This window comes from Numenius arquata, chromosome 1 (assembly GCF_964106895.1).
Source record: "Numenius arquata chromosome 1, bNumArq3.hap1.1, whole genome shotgun sequence".
Classification (NCBI taxonomy): domain Eukaryota; kingdom Metazoa; phylum Chordata; class Aves; order Charadriiformes; family Scolopacidae; genus Numenius; species Numenius arquata.
The window spans coordinates 19,781,938-19,800,925 of record NC_133576.1 but is presented as its reverse complement, the minus strand read 5'-3'; the positions used below and the strand labels follow the sequence as shown (position 1 = coordinate 19,800,925).

General features: G+C 37.0%; 1 protein-coding gene across 7 annotated transcripts in view; it reads left to right on the top strand.

The window, feature by feature from the left end:
• The window catches only part of CBLB (Cbl proto-oncogene B), a 135,042-nt gene that overhangs the window by 103,596 nt on the left and 12,458 nt on the right, over positions 1-18,988 (top strand). For 2 of the 7 annotated variants that reach the window (XM_074160956.1, XM_074160971.1), the window contains 6 exons: positions 2,953-3,138; positions 5,346-5,711; positions 8,573-8,667; positions 13,855-13,998; positions 18,517-18,613; positions 18,692-18,827. In XM_074160956.1, the coding sequence (XP_074017057.1) occupies positions 2,953-3,138; positions 5,346-5,711; positions 8,573-8,667; positions 13,855-13,998; positions 18,517-18,613; positions 18,692-18,827 (1,024 nt within the window). Of the gene's footprint in view, positions 1-2,952; positions 3,139-5,345; positions 5,712-8,572; positions 8,668-13,854; positions 13,999-18,516; positions 18,615-18,691; positions 18,828-18,988 lie in introns of all 7 variants that reach the window. The other 5 variants (XM_074160966.1, XM_074160989.1, XM_074160948.1 and 2 more) reach the window with 4 other exon arrangements.

Sequence of the window (18,988 nt, the reverse complement as noted above, 5' to 3'; positions counted from 1 at the left end):
CCTCACCAGCTTGGTGGCTCTCCTCTGGTCACGCTCCAGCAGCTCAATGTCCTTCCTGTAGTGAGGGGTCCAGAACTGAACACAGCACTCGAGGTGAGGCCTCACCAGGGCCGAGTACAGAGGCACCATCACTTCCCTACTCCTGCTGGCCACGCTATTCCTGATACAGGCCAGGATGCCCCTGGCCTTCTTGGCCACCTGGGCACACTGCTGACTCATGTTAAGCCGGCTGTCCACCAACACCCCCAGGTCCCTTTCTGCCGGGCAGCTTTCCAGCCACTCTTCCCCAAGCCTGTAACGTTGCCTGGGGTTGTTGTGACCGAAATGCAGGAGCCGGCACTTGGCCTTATTAAACCTCATCCCATTGGCCTTGGCCCATTGATCCAACCTGTCCAGATCCCTCTGTAGAGCCTTCCGACCCTCAAGCAGATCAACACTCCCACCTAGTTTGGTGTCATCTGCAAACTTACTGAGGGTGCACTCAATCCCCTTATCCAGATCATCAATAAAGATATTAAATGAGACTGGTCCTAAAACTGTTCCCTGAGGGACACCACTGGTGACCGGCTGCCAACTGGATTTCACCCCATTAATTACAACTCTCTGGGCACGGCCATCCAGCCAGTTTTTTACCCAGTGAAGAGTACACTTGTCTATGCCATGATTCACCAGCTTCTCCAGGAGAATGCTGTGGGGGACGGTGTCAAAGGCCTTACCAAAGTCCAGGTAGACAACATCCGCAGCCTTCCCCACATTGAGAAGGCAGGTCACATGGTCATAGAAAGAGATCAAGTTGGTTAAGCAGGACGTGCCTTTCATAAATCCATGCTGGCTGGCCCTGATCCCTCGGCTCTCCTGCACTTGCCATGAGAGCTCACTCAAGATGATCCTCTCCATGATCTTTCCTGGTACCGAGGTCAGGATGACAGGCCTATAGTTTCCCGGATCCTCCTTCCGGCCCTTCTTGTAGATGGGTGTCCCATTGGCCACCCTCCAGTCATCTGGTACCTCTCCTGTTGACCAGGATTGTTGATAGATAACGGAGAGAGGCTTGGTGAGCTCTCCCGCCAGCTCCCTGAGTACCCTTGGGTGAATCCCATCTGGCCCCATAGACTTATGCGTGTCCAGGTGCATAAGCAAATCATTAACTACTTCCTCCTGGATTACGGGGGGGGTTGTTCTGCTCTCCATCCTTATCTTCCAGCCCAGGAGGCTGGACTTGACTTCCAGTCAAGGTCAGGGATATTCAGTAATAAAAGGAAACAAAGGAAACTTAAGGCCTATGTTCAAGCCATTTAATAGGAAAATTGTGACTTTATAGAAGGGAGAAACTGGGAAGCTTCTGGTAGCCACGAAGAGCACAAATCTTGAGTTGCTCAATCTCTTGAACTTGAATCATAGTTGTGACAGTGAGCTTACTACTGCATGTAGACCAAGTGGTAAGACCCTACCACAAAAAAAAAAAAAATTGTTCTGGCAATGGAATTGAACCTCAGACTTCTAGCTCTTCAACGCCTCCTCACTTCTCTGTCTCATTTTCTCTTGCGATGTTATCCAGTAGCACTCGGAAGCTCGTATTTCTGAAAGGAATCTGGTGGCAATCCCAATTGTATAGGGCAGAATATTGAACTAAGCTGTGATGCGTAGGGTAAGGAGTCAGTATGATAGATTCTTTTCCTGGATTTCCTTTTGAATTTATGAAGTTTTCAGATGCTTTAACATAGTCACTATATGGAAAGGAAGGCAATGTTGTTTACTTGTATACCTTGTTAAAGAACTTCCCAGTACCATTCTTCTCATCACTATGGGATGTGTAGCATAGGTGAGAAAAAGCTTAAGAAAAGAGGGGAAAGGTTTTCACCAAAGTGATTTAGCTTAGAGATGGGTGCATTTTTGTGAGCAATTTTATATGCTTACCTTAAGAAGACAGCAGATTGTTAGCCTATGTAGGTAAGTTATATAGCAAGAACACTAGGATGCCTGAGTGCACAAGCAGCCTGAGGCTGATGCTTAGTGTGAATGTCTTCCAGCTACTCGTGTCTAATGTCAGGGAAAGCACAGAAAAGCATAAACATCCAGGTTTGCGTACAGTACACTGATCCAAATACAGTAGGTTCACAGAAGTAACTTTAACTGATTTATGAAAAAAACTAAACTGTGTGTGTTAAAATTCAGCCAGGTGAGGTTTGGGAGTTAGTTGCAAAAATGGGTAAAGCCTGTATTGAGGATTGAAATCTTTCGTTCTGATGAATTTGAAAGGACAAGTCAAGAAAAAAAAAAATTGTCATTAGTCACTTGGGGGGGTATTAAGTGTGTGTGCGTCCTTGGTTTAATATTTGCTAAAATGATAAACTGAATTGTCCTTATGATTTTTGTAAATTGGAAAAAAAAAAAAGGAAAGAAATAACTGCTTTGCTTACTGGCTTGCTGATGATTTTTATTGGTAAGTTTTCAGAAGATATATGCATTCCTTTTGGTATGGAAGTATGATTTGAAAATGAGCTGTAGTTTACAGACAATATCATAGACATCCAGCTTTTAAAAGTCACGTGTAGAATTTTAGATGGAGTGAATCTATGGAGTCTATGAATAAAAAGGTCATCAAGAGTAACAGTACTACAGTAGGATGTCTACATTTATGATTGTTTCCTTTTGTATGGCAATGATTGCTTGTTTTTTAAACAAATTACTGGAATATATATTCTTTTATTTTCATCACAGTTTAGTTAGTTTTGAGGTAGAATGACTTGACTTCTTTTTCAGTAACCGTAAGCTGAGCACTGTCTATTAATTAGTAATACTAGCAGGGTGTCCATTATGATAACTGACTATTAGTAAGTACCTTACAAGTATCAAATGTTTAGTCACGGAATGGAGGTTGTATATTTGGACATCAGGTAAATACTAGTAATTTATTTTTCTGTCTTGAATTTTTATTTTTCTGTCTTGAAGTGCAATGAGAGGCAGAATTCACCAGTGACTTCCCCAGGATCTTCCCCTCTTGCTCAAAGAAGAAAACCACTTCCAGACCCCCTGCAAATCCCACATCTTAGTCTTCCACCTGTACCTCCTCGTCTGGATCTTATTCAGAAGGGAGTAGCACGGTCACCATGTGCCAGCCCAACTGGATCACCAAAGGTAAGTCTTATTGAACCATTATTTCTTTATATACCAATATTGAGAAATTGTAATTGGTTTTTTCAAGGTCAGCTTGCTTTTTTATTTTGGAAGATAGAATATTATGAAATTTTCCATGTGAATTTTCTTTTTCAGGAGTTCACTCTGTCCAAAATAACTTTATTTCCTTGTAGCTTAGAAAAACTTTAGATTAGATCCACATTGATTATGTCTCTTATCTCCTTCAGTTGACTTTGGCAAGTGCCTGTCTCTGTGCATAATACCTTGTGCAGTCAGATGTTCACAGTTACACGTGTTCGTCAAATGTGACCTCTGTTTGTCTGATGGTTGCATTGCATTTGGTAATGGTCAGAATTTTAAAGACGTTGCTGTAATGGATCAATTCTGCAATAAACCCTGATTCATGAAAATAAATAAAAATGAAAGTTTCCTGAAAATAGATTTTAAGGTCATTATCTTGTTTAAATTATATGTTGTGCTCTGATGATGATTTATGCTCAATTTCCACAGTATCCTTACAAGAAAAATATGTGCAGATACCCTGCTTTCAAAACCCTTACTGGCATGTATTAGGACCCAAGTTTCAAGGGAAATAATAATGACTTTATAGCTAATAAATTGTATACTGTGTTTAGTGAAACTAATGATACTAAAGAGTTAATGTTTTTTTGAGTGGATAAGCATGAATAAGAACAAATGCTATGTTTGTTGCTCTCCATTATGAGTGATCATTTTGTTATGATTGCTGTATAGAGAAGGGGAATTAGATTTAGATTTTGATTTGTAGATGATTAATTCAAGTTCAAGTTCAAAACATAACTTGAAACCTGTGTGCTCATAATAATCCAGTATGAAGTACCCTATTTATTTTGTCAAGTTTTTACTTCAAGCTTGAAAATCAACCTCTTTTTTAAGATTCTAGAGATTTATAATTTAGAGGAAAAAATAGAATAGTTTCTTTAAGCTTCTTTCATCACTTTTTTGTATTATACAGGGGAATTTATAACACATTGAGAATATATGCTAAACATCTGACACAACCATTAAAAATTAATTTTACAATAGTATATTTTTACAAAGTTTCATGTCTTATAGAAAAATCAGAAATACCATCAGAAATCACACCAAAAATAAATCAGGCTGTGAAAGGGAAATAAGATGGCGACAATAAGGAATAATTTCATGCTTTAAAATATTTCATATTTTCTTAAAAAAGATAATTTAGTCCTGCCAAGACTACAGTAAAAAAAAAAAAAAAACCAAAACCAAAAAAACCCAAACTAAACCTCTTCTCTCTTTCTGTGATGGAGAGCTTTAACTATAATTATAACTATAAGCTATAACAAAAATTTGGAACTAGCCATTATGTGCCTGCCTTGACAGTGAGAATAACTATTTTTCTTAAGTAGCAGCTCAATTAAACACTTCTTTATTTAATATACTGTCCTATTTATATTAATAGACCTGCAGGTAGAATCAATGTATTTTCAATATAAGTAATGCATTGAGGTGCTGCTCAAAGAATAATGGTGAGCTAACCTGTGAAGTGAGAGAAAATACTATTCTTACTTTAAAACTTTTGTGGCCTCCATCTCTTGAACTGGTAATAATATGCAGGCTTACCAGAGTCCATGAAAATTACACCTTCCAAGGGAAATCACCTTTCCTGTATTTCTTACAGTAGTGGTAAGAGAAAAACGTTTTGTAAATGGCCTGGGTGTAAATGTAAATGCTGTTAGTATTTCACTCCTCATGAAAATGTTTGGCTTTTATCGGATTTGCGCTTTTAGCTATATAGCTACCTGGATAAGTTGGCGGGGTTTTTTTTTCCGGTAACTTGGTTTTCAGCTTTTTCCAAACATTCCTCAGAATTCATTTTGGGAGCTAAATAAGTTAGTCAAAGGACGAAAGTAAAGGATTCTGGAAAAAAGTTATGGGTCAGATAAATCTACCTCAGTTTTCTTTTCTCCTATCCACCTCCTTACTTGGGTCTCATGCGACAACAGAAATGGGGACACTTTTCCTGGAGAGAGGCCAGGTTGTCTGCAGAGTGCAAAGACAAGAATAACATTTAACCTACTGGCAAGTACTCTTGTGATGCCTTGAAAATATCTCAATTAGAAATAGTGAAGCCATACTTGATCATGAAACAAATATGCATGCCTATATGTAACTTTTTTTTTTTTTTTACTTACTGTGTTATTTAGTCTTCTCCTTGTATGGTGAGGAAACAAGACAAACCTTTGCCAGCACCACCACCTCCCTTGCGTGATCCTCCACCACCTCCACCAGAGAGGCCCCCTCCAATTCCACCAGACAACAGGATAAACAGACACCTGCATCATCCAGAAAGCGTGCCTTCCAGAGACCAGCCGATGCCTCTTGAAGGCTGGTGTCCCAGAGATGTGTTTGGGACAAGTCAGTTAGTAGGATGTCGAATAGGGAGTGATGCTTCTCCCAAACCAGGACTGACTGCAATTTCAAACATAAATGGAAGGCACAACCGCATAAGTTCTGATCCAGGATTTATGAGGAAACATAGACGTCACGAGCTGCCTGCAGAAGGTGCCAAGGTATGAAATGAGCTGAATGTGTTGAATCCTAGTTCGATGTCCTACTGCAGCATTGTCTTGCTTTGGCTAAAGTATTGTTGGTCAGTGTTGATCTGCTGTTTCCGGATCTTTTCTGCTGATACTTAGTAATAAGCTGGTCATAAATAAATGGTTTTTTTTTAAATACTGTAGTTTGTAAAGCAACAGTACATGAGGGTCTAAGTTACTATTTTAATATGAAACCTTCAAAAATGGCTCGGAGAGAAAATTATATATTTGCTATAGTCTTTTAGCAAAATATCTGTACAGTTGGTGCATGATAATAATATACTACTATATGCTGTAATATAGTTATATAACACCTCAGGTCCACTTTGGAAGTATCTTATGCCAAATTGTTGCATGCGTTTGCTGATGGAATAGTAGATGTTCCAGTTACCTCTATCATAAGCGAGGTGAGGACTTCATAACCTCTTTAATCTGTAATGTATGCAATATGTACAGAAGATGTATATGAATATACTTAAATTGTCAGGTATATTGTGTTCATTAACATAAAAAGCTAAATATTCTAAAGGTCAGTTGTGTTGTTCATCAGTAAAACATTATTTTCAAAAGAGCATTATATTAGTCATGATGTTCAGTATACTCTAACGGAAAAAATCTAACCTGCCTTGACCCTAAGAAAGAGTAAACATCCAAAGCGAAGGTAAATGTAGAATCGTTTCTTGTATCTCTACCACTGGCTTTGTGGGCAGCATCCTAGAAAGTGCTCAGTGTCACAACCCCAATATTGCATTGTTTGATTTGGTATTATCATCAATACTCTAAACCTTATTCAGGATAATTAGCATTGCAACTCCCTTTTTCTTTGTCCATTATTTACAGTAATATACATATCTTTAGCTGATTTTTTTTTTTTCCTCCTTTGTACTTAAATCAAAACTCCGGCTGCTGGAGTTGTACGTTGTTGTAATTTGTGCATAGCAGCTTTTGACTTCTCTTGGACAAATGTCCAGTGAAATGTCCAGTAATACATTTCCAGTGCTGAGGGTGTTCGGAGTTGTCACTTGCAACCTTTCCACTGATTGTGTAGCTTGGTCTGGCAAGGGGGCATTTGCTTGTCACCCATAGGAGAAGTATGTTTTCCTGTCCTGGGTTGCAGTGAATAGTATGTATTTCTATTACTATGGTGTTTCTTCTATAGGATTGTTAATTTGAAGGTATCTGGGGAGAAGAGTGTAGAGGGAGTAGTTCTGGCATTAGGCAGCTTCAGACAACTTGCAAGACTATGTACAACTGGGGAGGCTTAGGTTTGAAAAGCGATCAAGTGGTGAAAAAATTCCTAGTTCCACTCTAATCACTTTTATCAAATCAGCTCAGTAATTTATTCATAGAGCAGCTTATTAACTCAAAGCTGCCCTTTTATTTTTTTTTTTTTTTTTTGAAGACTACATAGCTTGTGCTAAGAAGGATGGATTTGTGGTTAAGTCACGGTAGTTACAAATCATCACTTTTTCTGTCTGTTTTCTTTTCCCAAGGTCACAAGTTATTTAACCTTTCTATCTCCATTTTAATTTTTTTTTCATATGGATCTTTTTGGTTATTTTGAGAGTACGTTACTGAAATTCAATTAGTATTGGTAAAGAACATTTACATATGTGATGAAACAAGAAATCCATTATGTTATATATAGTTAGAATGTCCTTTTATCAGCATCAAGGCAAAACACCAAAATTTTACTTACAGCTAGGCTGTTGTTTAAAATGCTATAGCTTTTCATCTGATTTTAAAAGAATACTAGGTGTATATCTGCTGAAGAGGGACTCTTTGTCAGGAAGAGTGGTGACAGGACAAGGGGCAATGGTTTTAAATTGGAAGAGAAGAGATTTAGTTTAGATATTAGGAAGAAATTCTTTACAGTGAGGGTGGTGAGGCACTGGAACAGGTTGCCCAGGGAAGTTGTGGATGCCCCATCCCTGGAAGTGTTCAAGGCCAGGCTGGATGGGGCTTTGAGCAACCTGCTCTAGTGAGAGGTGTCCCTGCCCATGGCAGGGGGGTTGGAACTAGATGATATTTAAGGTCCTTTCCAACTCTAGCCATTCTATGATTCTATGATTCTATGATCTTCATACATCATTCCAGTTGTGGTCTGGTGCAGTATTGAAGCTGATGGAATGAATACTTCTCAAATCAGAACAACCAGTCAGTGTAGAAGTGCCACTGTAGTCTGGAGAGGTTACATATATATTTCTTTAACCAAATGCTGTTTGATCTGTCATCTTCAGGTTATAGATCTAAGGCATTTGGTTAAATGGAGCAACTCGCAACTCTGAATTTTCCTTTCAGGCTGTATGCACACTCACAAGGGAAACATTTAATGACTTTTCATCCCTGATTCAAATATCAATTGTAATATAATATTTTTGCTATTGGTAAAAACCAAGAATCAGGAAGACAATCCTGTGGGTAGGGGGTGGACTCTGGCAGGCACTGTATTTGTTTTAAAAAAACATTAATATCTTTAGCATGCTGTACCTGTTGTTTTCCCACTGTCCTCCTCTCTCTCATTTGATCGGTTTGTGATCTTGAAATTTTGATTTTCCCCCAAGCAGTTCAGCTGTAACTTAGTAGTCCATCTAGTAACTGTGATGTGGAACTTCCTTTTCTGGTGAAGTTTTAAACTAATGTGTTCTACAGCTCCCAAATGGGGTGAGCTGAAACCAGATATGAAAGAGTCACTTCAGATAACAGCTCTGTAGTGTGAGCTCCTAGGAAAGCCTTTACCCATAATCTTCTCAAGGTCTTTTTTGTAATACCTAGTTGATGGACATCCATGATGATGTTGGGGAGACTCATTGTAACACTTGTGCGATTTTTAGGTCTTTTCAAATGGTCACCTGATAAATGAAGAATATGATGTCCCTCCACGGCTTTCACCCCCTCTTCCAGCTGCCTCCGTCATCCCTATTGTAAAGTAAGTTAACTTTATTTGTGAAAGAAATGTGTTAATGCATGTTAGATAATAGCACTGATTCTCTGGTGTTAGAAATAAAACAGGAAAAGAAAGAAATAAAATGAACTAATATAACTTGGTGATACATTTTCCATGTAAACATGAATTGTATTGATTAAGTGGGGACAGTTCTGATGTTAATTGAACATACTACGTTTTTATAGAAAGAGAGAATAAATTGTGGCAGATCTTGCTCACAGGCATTTGGCAGTGCGAGCAGACACTGTGTCATTTGGCTTCTACTACTACAGAAGAAGTGTGGTCAGAGCTATTTATCACATGAGATGAGAGATTCTAGGAAAAGTACTAAGGGTAAAGAGCACGATTTGTGTGCATTCTGCCCCTAATCCAGTCATGCTTTCTGAATCGTCTACACATGCAGCTTTTTCCAGGGTTCACGCTAGTATCTTTTCTTTATTGTGGCTTAAATACAAACAAAACTTTGATATCAGTTTTAAGTGGACTCAACCTCCCTGAGTTCCAGAATATGGTTTGGGAAATTTTGTCATTTCAAGTTGTAGACTGCTCTTAGTCTTCCAGTAACATGGCTGTTTATTTGGTACCAAGATGTTGCTGTGTGTAGCAAGTATCTTTGGACTCTGAATCACACAGGATTTTCTACAGAACAACAGATATTTAAAATAGAAAGCTTGGAAGTGCTATAAAGTAGTTTGTCAGTTTTTTGCATTTTTGTAAGGAAATTGGAGCGTATTGCAATGTTTGATATTATCCTACAGTTTCTTTCCAATATACTCCTTGTGATTGTTGCTGTTAAATAAAATAACTGGGCAGTCAGTACATATTAATACGGAGAATTTTCTCATTAGTGTGTAATTTTGCCATATCTTCAGCCTCATTCCGTTGCTGTTCAGTTAGCAGTAATATAAGAGACAAATATATTTCAGCATTTCATTAATATTCTGGTTTTTCTTTTCAAAGCACTAGAATAAAGGTGCAGTGGAGCATTGATTATTTTTTTGTTTGTTTGTTTTTATTCAGAAGCATGTGTTCAGGGGGAATAACTGCTAAGTTGAATCTCTCCATGTTTACTTTTGGTTCAGAAGCAAATTTTAGAACGTTATCCACACATTTTTGTAATCAAATGTTGTGATGTAACCTGATTGAGGTAGGGTGTCACAGGAATACTGTTTGGATACCTCATGTAATCAATCCAGTCTACAGATTCATCTCCTTTGGTTGACTACTCCTTGTATGATACAGTGCAACTCCTGGTACGTTCCACACCCTGTCAGTCAGAAAGAGAAAGCAATAACTCTGATAGACAAACTAAATACTTTCATATTCCAAAGCAAATTGAATTCGGAAAAGGGGGAGCATTCTTATTTTTAATTTTCCTAGGGCTGAAATAAGAAAACATTCTGGTTCATGAAAATTCCATTTTTTACTCAGATTTTTGCAAAATACAATCTATACATACACTATACAGTGTTCATTGGAAATTCCACAAGATATCACAGCAGTCTGGACAGGCAAAAAATCCATGTCAAGCCAATCCAAAACTAGAATGTGTGAGTTTAGCTTGATCAAAAGAAATATTCTTCATTAGCTGAAGTCTTCTGATTAGGAAACTGAAGCATTCCAGCCAAAGAAAAATTAAAATCTTCATTTGCTAAAATCAAACCCCATAAGCTCTTCAGGAGGAAATTAACTTCCATTTCGGGTTTGTTTTTGTACTTAAACCTTTTTAAAAAATATACAGCACGTTTTAAATATTGATTTTTTTAAAATGCAAAAATAGCAATGTATAACCTAGGGGTAACAAGTTCAAATTATCTAATTAACAACTACTGAAATGTCACATGGAATGGCTGTTAAAATTAAAAATTGATCATTGTATGGTGTTTCTTGAAACACTAATATGTCTATTTTAAATTGATTTCAAATTAAGTTTTTGTTACCACCAGAAAATACCCCAGTAATCTATAATAGTGTGTGGCAATATGTAGGTGGAAAAAGTCGGTGGGGGGTTGGGTGAGGAAATCTTCAAAAATAGCAGGTTTAATAATTTTAATATTTCCACCAACCACAACAATTGCTTTCAAACAGATAACCTAAATAACATTTAGCATGATTTAATTTGAAATGCTGGAGAGAATATATTTACAGTGTATTTTTTCTCCTGTAAAATTGACTACACTAAACCCTCATAAATATGTTGAACAGTACTTGATTCAAAACACTCTTCCTTTCCACAGCTGTGCTGCTGCAGTCAATCTGGTGCAAGTTTCTCATTTTTTCTTTCCTATCTCTGCAGAGCCAGATTGTTTCATACAGCTGCAAGGCATTTTTTTTCTAATTTTTATCATAAATCTGTAATTTCAAAGATTTGACCGAAGGATACATTGACCATGAATGAAATGTCTTAGTCTAAATATTTAGGAGGCAAAATGACCCTTAGTTGGAACTTCAGAATTCTAAAATATCTCTACTTAACTTGTTTGATCAGTTTTTACTGACTCAGACATTACTAATATGACTACTTTCTTTACTAAATTGCATTAATATGAGAGCACTAGTGTCTTTTCTGGAAACAGTGCCGAATTATTTTCATTTTGCTAAATTGATTGATGTTATCCATACTTTAATAATGAATTGTTGGACTCATGTTAACCAAGCTTCTGATTTTTATTTTCCACTTGGCCACTGCATAGCTGACCCTACATGTTAAAACAGTTATTCCTTTATTGGACTGCTGTAATTATGTCAAATTATTTTTAGCAACTTTGACCAAATTTCTATTTTATTCTTGAAAAAAATAAATAAAACTTTTATGTCAAAGATACAGAACCGTTCTTCTCCCAAACTTAGAAATTTTCAAGTTAAATAGTGTTTGTTTTATTCCTGTGAGTAAGTCCCATTTTGCTACATCACTAGAAAATCGTCCTCTTTGTCTCAAGTGCTTTATAACCCCGTGATGTTTTTATGAGAAAGCATCTATTTTTGAGTATGTAATGAGACATCCAATTCCAAATACCTTTTGTATTCTGTAAATATATTAGGAATATCTAGTTTCTTTGAGGTAGTTGAGGGAAAAATAGCACCAAAGTGTATTTCTCCTCTTGTGATCCCTTCTGTCTCACTAACAAACTTTGAAGGTAAAATCATAGTACCACTGAAGGCAAATCTGGCTGGGAAATCCTAGCTCCCTTGAAATCAGCCTTTGGCATGGCTGGCTTCTCCAGCAGTTCTAGAAGGAGCACTGCTGATGTGCAGGTTCTAGACATCTGAGAGATGATGCTCTGGAGGACACAACGTGTCCTTAGCTCCTAGCTTGACAGGCCAGTGAGTTTGGTTCATTGGCTGTTCTGCGGTAATTCTCTTTGCGTTGCAGGCTTACCCTGTGACAAATAGAAAATTGTGTCCTCCTCTATGAATGAAGGTGAACTGCTTTGTATACGCTTTGGTTTTAAGGGCAGAACACACTCAAGGGCAGTTCACAAATGTTGACTTGATCCCTGTGATCCATATAGCTTAACGCATTTTGCTGAAACAGAGTCTGCTTGAGGCCTTACAAGATTAAAGCTTTTGTCTGCACTAGTGAGTGGTACTCTGCATAGGACAGAGGAGTTGACAGTAAGGATCTGATGTCTATACTGTACATGTTATGGGGCAGCAGTTCAACTAGCTGTAGTCTTGTCCCATGAATGTGAATGGTCTTTAGCAATCCGAACGTAATAGGGGCACACTTGGAGTATATCATGCATTTTAGTTCCATCTGAAAAGTTTTCAAGTTGTGCGCTTGTAATAGCGCACACGGTAAGTGGGGAGATTAAAGGGATTAACTTCAACAGCACAGTCCTGATCCAGACTGAAATACATGGAATGCAAGTTCATCCTGTCTAAGTTCTGTGAATTGGTTTACCAGTAAATGATGGAAGCAGAACCTTCCCCTGAAATACTTCTAAATAAGTGTGTGATGTTGGTTTCCCTGGAGTTCTGTTTACAACTAAGCTGGACATTAAGCGGCTCAACAAAAAGGAATTCTCACATCTTTTCCTGTTTTGACTTTGGCCCTGGTGCTCTGTAGGATAAGAGAGATTGACATCTAGCCTTCTCTTCAACAAACCAGAAAATACAAAGTCATCACTTACCAGAATGTAATTCTGATTTTCAATTTTAAAGTATTTCCACTTAAGGAGGAGGAAGGGAAACTAGAGGACATATAAATACAGTGTATTGGTCAGTTTTGTATTCCTTTGTATACAAATCTTCTGAAGATTTAAGAGTAATGAAGTTTTTAAAAGTGTCATAGAAATCATAGAAAATTTCACCAGCTTGATAAACAGATGCTGAAGTGTTTCATGTCTTCGCTTATAATGACAATGTTCATCTGTTAAGTTACAAAAACCTGCAATATATTTTTCTATTTATCTTTCTAGGTGGTTTTCTTAGAACAATACCTTAAAAAATATTTTCCCAAGACTGCTCACTAAAATGTAATTTTTATCCATCATTTTGATTACACTCTTATAACAGAAAACCAGAGAGTAGGTGTTCAGTTTTTGTTTTGAAAGAAATCTCATATCCAGCAGTATTTTCCACGATGGAACTTGTTACCTGTAATGCACATTGTACAGTCTACTTCTTTCCTGGGCTTCCACTGCTTTCAAGAAGTGATACAAATCGCTGTCTGGAAGGACAATTGAAGGCAATTATTGTTTGAAATAAAAATAATTTAAAATACAGGCAAATGCTGGGAGTTCGATAAGGTTATGGCTGGAACAAGACTTCACTGAAAGGATGAATGTCTGCTGCCTCACTGAGCCCTACTAAATACTGTTTGCCCTGAGTTAACTTTTGTTTAGTTATTTTGATAAGTGCAAACAGGTTAAGCCTTCTAAGTGCCTACTTAGTATTCTAATTCTTTGCAATTTTCTGTTACGTTGTGGTTGCTTAAAATAGCTGTTTAACTCTTAGAAGGTCAGCTGCCCTTTCCCCTATGCGTTCTCAGTGACAAAAAAAAAAAGCCAAAAACCTTAAAAGTTTTAGTTTGACACGGTATTTTTGTTACCTTATGTGTAGCAGATGTGTGTTAAGGATGTTTAGGCTAAAGAAGAGTATCTGTATTATATTGAGGTCAATTATGTAACAGTTAAAGCAAAACATATCTTTTTCTCGTTTCCTTAGGTGCCCTGTTCCTTCAGCAAATCCTGTATCTGATAAATCAAGGGATCACACAGATGCTGATGATGAATACAAAGTTCCTTCTTCACATCCTGTAATACTGAGCTCACAAACACCGCATAGTCATAATATAAAACCTCTTGCTCGGTAAGGTCATTTAGCAGCCTTGAAGACAACTTATTTACAAAAACTCTCCCAAATTTCCCAAATTTTAACTGGATTCAACATTTATAATGATGGTTAAGCTTGTCTGCCTTCTGAAGTGTCTTATCTTTTCAAGCTTGGATTACTTATGCCTCTGTTTCATTTAACTATGACCACTTTCACAAACCTGTGAAATTCGCTTTATTGTATCTCTGTTGGGTCAGAATTGGGTATCTTTTGCTTTTGAATTACCGTTTCTGCAGTTGATACTTTTTTCTCTTAGGTTGAGATTTTCAGAACTGACTAGCAGATTCAACCCCCACAACTCTTGCAAATTTAATTTTTAGGAGAATTATGTGACTGAAATTTCCAAAGTCAGCTTTGAGAATCTTAAACTTTCACATTTCATATAATTCATTTTAAGAAATAGTGCAGTACTGAAATATGTGAATTGGCAGCTGTGTGTACATACTTTTATTCTCTTTTTGTCCCACATATAGTGAGTCCTTTTGGCGCTTTGAGCCTGTTTCACAGTATATTTCCTTTGTGCTTCTCAGGACGACAACCTTTTTTTAAGTTCAGATGGAATATATCTCTTTTGCTTTAAATGTGTTCTAAAATAATATCTCCAAACTGTCGCAGTTCTGAATTATTAATATTAATGGCTATGGTAAGGAGATTTGGAGCCAACGACACAGCCTAGCAAATGAAGGCTGTGTCATTCCCGGTGAACTTCTTGATCTTTGACTCATAAAGAAATTCTGAATGTCTGGAATTAAGTCTTGGGCAAAAGAAGGGCCAATTCTCTACTGGTCTTGTAAGTCAAAAGTACGATATTAAAATCAAGTATTGATCTAAAAAGTTTAGACTCTTCTATTGAAAAATGCAGTGACACATTGCCATTTTTTCCTCTTTCTGTCAGATGTGATGTCAAAGACCCACTATCAATAAAGCTCAACATGCCTCTCATCCCAAAATTAGCCAGTTACAATTTTTAAAACTTTTTATTCGTACATTTAGAGCAGGTGGAAAAAAGGTCATAATCTGATCACTCCCTTTATGCAGCTTAAATACTCTGTCTGTATTTGAAATGCTGATCCAACCTTCACTGCTTACATGTGAATATTACACAGTTGTCTGAACTTCATGTTCTTGAGTACTTAAAGTCTTATCTACCCTATGAGACTTTAAAAAAACAAACAAACAAAAAAACCAAACAACAACAAAAAAAACCACAAACAAACCCACAACACTGAATAAAACTCTCAATGTTGGCCAAGCAAAAAAAAATGGGAGGAAATTACAATTCCAAGGTCCTAATCCTTTTTACCTATGCCATTTTTTTTTTTTATCTGAGTGTGTTTTGCTTCTGCATGGGAATGTCTCTCTGTACTATGCAAGTCATGTAATAGGGGTTGAGTTGCTTGCATGACTAGAGTTACACAGGATGTAACCTTTCTTAGGCAAGAAGTTGTCTGCAAACAGAAGAGAGCAGTATGTGGGCAGATTACCTTGGTTTAGGAGCTTCTGAGGGCTATGTCTAGGTTAGTAAGTAGTGTGGTGCAATAGAAGTGGGTCTGTAGAGGGTACCAATTGACTCCAAGGACCCCACATCCACACTCTTATGTTTTGGGAAGTTTTGGATTCAGACTCGCCTTAACATGGTCCTATGGCTGGAGTACCATTCAGTAATTGCAGCACACTGGATGAGTGTAGTGTTCTGCACACTCTTGCAGAACAGACTGAGTTAACATCATCCAGAAGCAATGCTCTGAGACCCCTCTGCAATGTAAACCAAAGTGCTGTAAGTGGGGATGACTTGTGGAGATTTGTTTCAATTCATACTCCTGACCTGAACTAAAATGCTGCTATCTAGATGCACCCTGAAAGATTCTTGAGAAAATAACTAGCTGGAAAGCCAGAAGCTTCTAATTTTCCAGTATCTTTCTTTTGCAGAAAAAGGAGTTGAGTGCTTTCAGTTGGCTGGTATAGCATTTCACCAGGCCTTTAGAATTATTAATAGAGACTGTGGATGTAAAGCTGATTTCAAAGGGGTTTTTCCTAGTTTTTAGTTTATTTTTTAGCTAGCATACTTGGTCTTTCACTTGGTGTTCTAGCATTAGTGCTGGACTTCCTACAGAGAAAATACCTCAGTTTGCTGTTTAGGTTGCTCGATGATTAAAACCACCAACTCTTCTTAGTATATATGCTGATGAGAATTTTAACTCAAACCATTCTCCCAAGCATTTGGAAAAAAAAAAAAAAAAAAAGAAAATCCTATTGAATATTTGTGTATAAATATAAATGATGTTCCATATACTTAAAATGTCTCCTTTTAGCTAGTCTCACTGCTTAGATGTGAAAGCCGAGATAAAGCTTTCAAAAAGAACCTTGATTCTGTTCAATGCTGTATTATTTTAATGCGCTTTTAATCTCAGGGAGGGGAGTGCCTTAACTTTTCAATATTGTTTAGCAAAACTGTTAAAAATTCTCATTATTTTTTAAATTGTCATAAATTTTTAGTGTCTTTCAGTTCTGTCCCCCAGTGTCACCTTCTCTAATCTCTTTCCTAAGTGTTGCTTCCTCAGTTCTTGGATACTACTTAGCTTTCAGTATTCTAAAGAGCCTACAAAATTTCTTCTAGATGTTTTGTAATTTGCAAACTGTCATTCTTCCATCTTACCCCCAAATCTGTAATGCCTCTAAGACTTTTTGCTCCTTTACCAGTAGATAGGACAATGCTAAAATTATTGCAAGAACAATACAAAAAGTGATTCACAGTCTTATTTTCTGGCAGATTAGTTAATTGTCTGGTTTGTTACAGCTGATCATCTCTTCCCAGGTATGGGGCAATTTCAGCAATAAGAAATGGAAGGAAAGAATTTCAGCATTACTAATTAGGCTACTGTTAGAAGAATCATACATTATTACCTTAAATATCTTTTCTAATAAAGGTTTTTCCAAAAGGAAAAGAAAAGAACAGAATGGGTGCTTGTTAGTACTCATTTGCTGACCTTTTTCTGGTGTTTACTGTGGGCATAAGCCGGTATTTCAGAATGATTTGTAAACTGAACACTTAACTGGGTTTGTTATGACCTGAAGACTTCTGAAGTAGTGCCATGTGAAGATATCTTAGTGCTTGTGGCTGGTTAGATTATTGATAATGCAGAATAAATTCAAATTAAAGTAGAAAATATTCTTAGTTATTTAGTGTATATGCTGAGGAGTCAAGGAAATGTTGCATACACTGCATTTGAGATATTGAACCCATCTAATTTCAAAGAAAGAAGCAACACTTCCTCTACCACTTCCCTGGGGAAATTAATTCATGACAAAATAGCTCTTACCATTAGTATTGTTTTGTTTTGTTTCTTAAGTCTTGTAATTATTCTTACATTGATTTCATTACTCCTAGTTATAACTCTTGGGACCACAAACACGATTTCACTTCCTCTTTCCTCTTTATATATTTTAAATGATTCCAGATCTTTTTTCATCCCTCCTTTCCATATGGCCAAAGCTGATAGGTTTATTAATGTTCGTGCTATTGGTAAAAACCCGAGATCTGAAATTGTAGCTGTATATAGCTCTAGCAGATTTGCCAGTATTTAGTAATAATGGTGCACGGTGGGTTGGGATTTTTATTTTTAAGCTGGAATTGTTTAGTGTGGTGGCCTTCTTCCAAAGAAACTTTCTGCTTCTTTCTGAATATGCAGGGTCCACAGTTCCAATGACAGGATTAATTTCCCAGTTCTTTCACATTTATTTAAACAATATTTAATACTATGAAAAGACTTTTGTTCTATGTTTTTCCCTGTGGTATTTGAACAGAGTCATCTTACAAAAATCATCTTCAATATTTTTCTGACAAATTGTAGGCAACTTTGTGCTGCTTGGTTTAGATGATGTTCATATTTAATTTAATACTGTTGTTTAATTTTGAGGGCGTAATATGCTTTCATTTTAAACTGTGGTAGAAGTGTCAGTGAGATGGCTTTTTGATACAGAAATGAATAGATGCCTGCAAAACTGCTTTGGCTAGTTAAATTTTTTTTTTTTTTTTTTAATGTTTGTCTAAGTTTAGCTGAAATTTGTTATTGTTAGTGGTGTGTTGTGGTGTTCTGTTTGGGGTTTTTTTGTTGTTGTTTTGTTCTATTTTGTTTAATGACTTTTCTGTGTACTTCAGTGTGATAATTACCAAAATCCACATTTCCCTTAACAAAATTCTGCTAGGGAAAATTCAACAGCTGGGAAGGTGAACCAGGATCTTTAGTGTTAGTTCTTCCTCTATCTTGTATTGCAGCCTTGAGTAAGTCATTTAAGTGATGTCAGTATCCCACCAAGAAATCAGTTCAAAGTAATTTTATTGACTGTTAACCAGTATCTGCTCTCAATATAAAAAACATAAAGTTTAAAATTGGTGCAGCTTGTCGTCTTTCATTTTTTTCCCTATATTGGACATTCTGGGAATTAATGCTTGGATAACTGGTTCATTGCTTCCTGTTTAATGTCTGTCTTCAGGGTGTGTGAGAATGGTCAATGTGCTGGAGTAACAAATGGGACGCACAGTACTTCTGAGATGAAGAAATCAAAACATCCAGAGTTAGGTATGTTTTTATTTTTCACTATTTAACATTTACTCTGTGCTGTTCTAGGGATACAGCAAGAAAACATTCACTTCTTGTGATTGTGTCATTCAGGAGATGCCTATGATGCACCTACTGTTCCGGTACCTTTGCCACCTGCACGACCTCCTACCAGAGACAACCCAAAACACAGCTCTTTGCTCAACAGGACACCCTCCGATTATGATCTTCTGGTGCCCCCTTTAGGTTGCAGACTTTTTGCTGATAACATTTAATGGTTAACGTTGCCTAGATGAACCAAATGCCATGTTTATTGAAAAACAACCAGTGTTGAGTATGTTAAGAGTACCGAACAAGCTATGGCCTAAATATTACAACTGTAAGTCAGTATTTGTGTCAGTGATGTG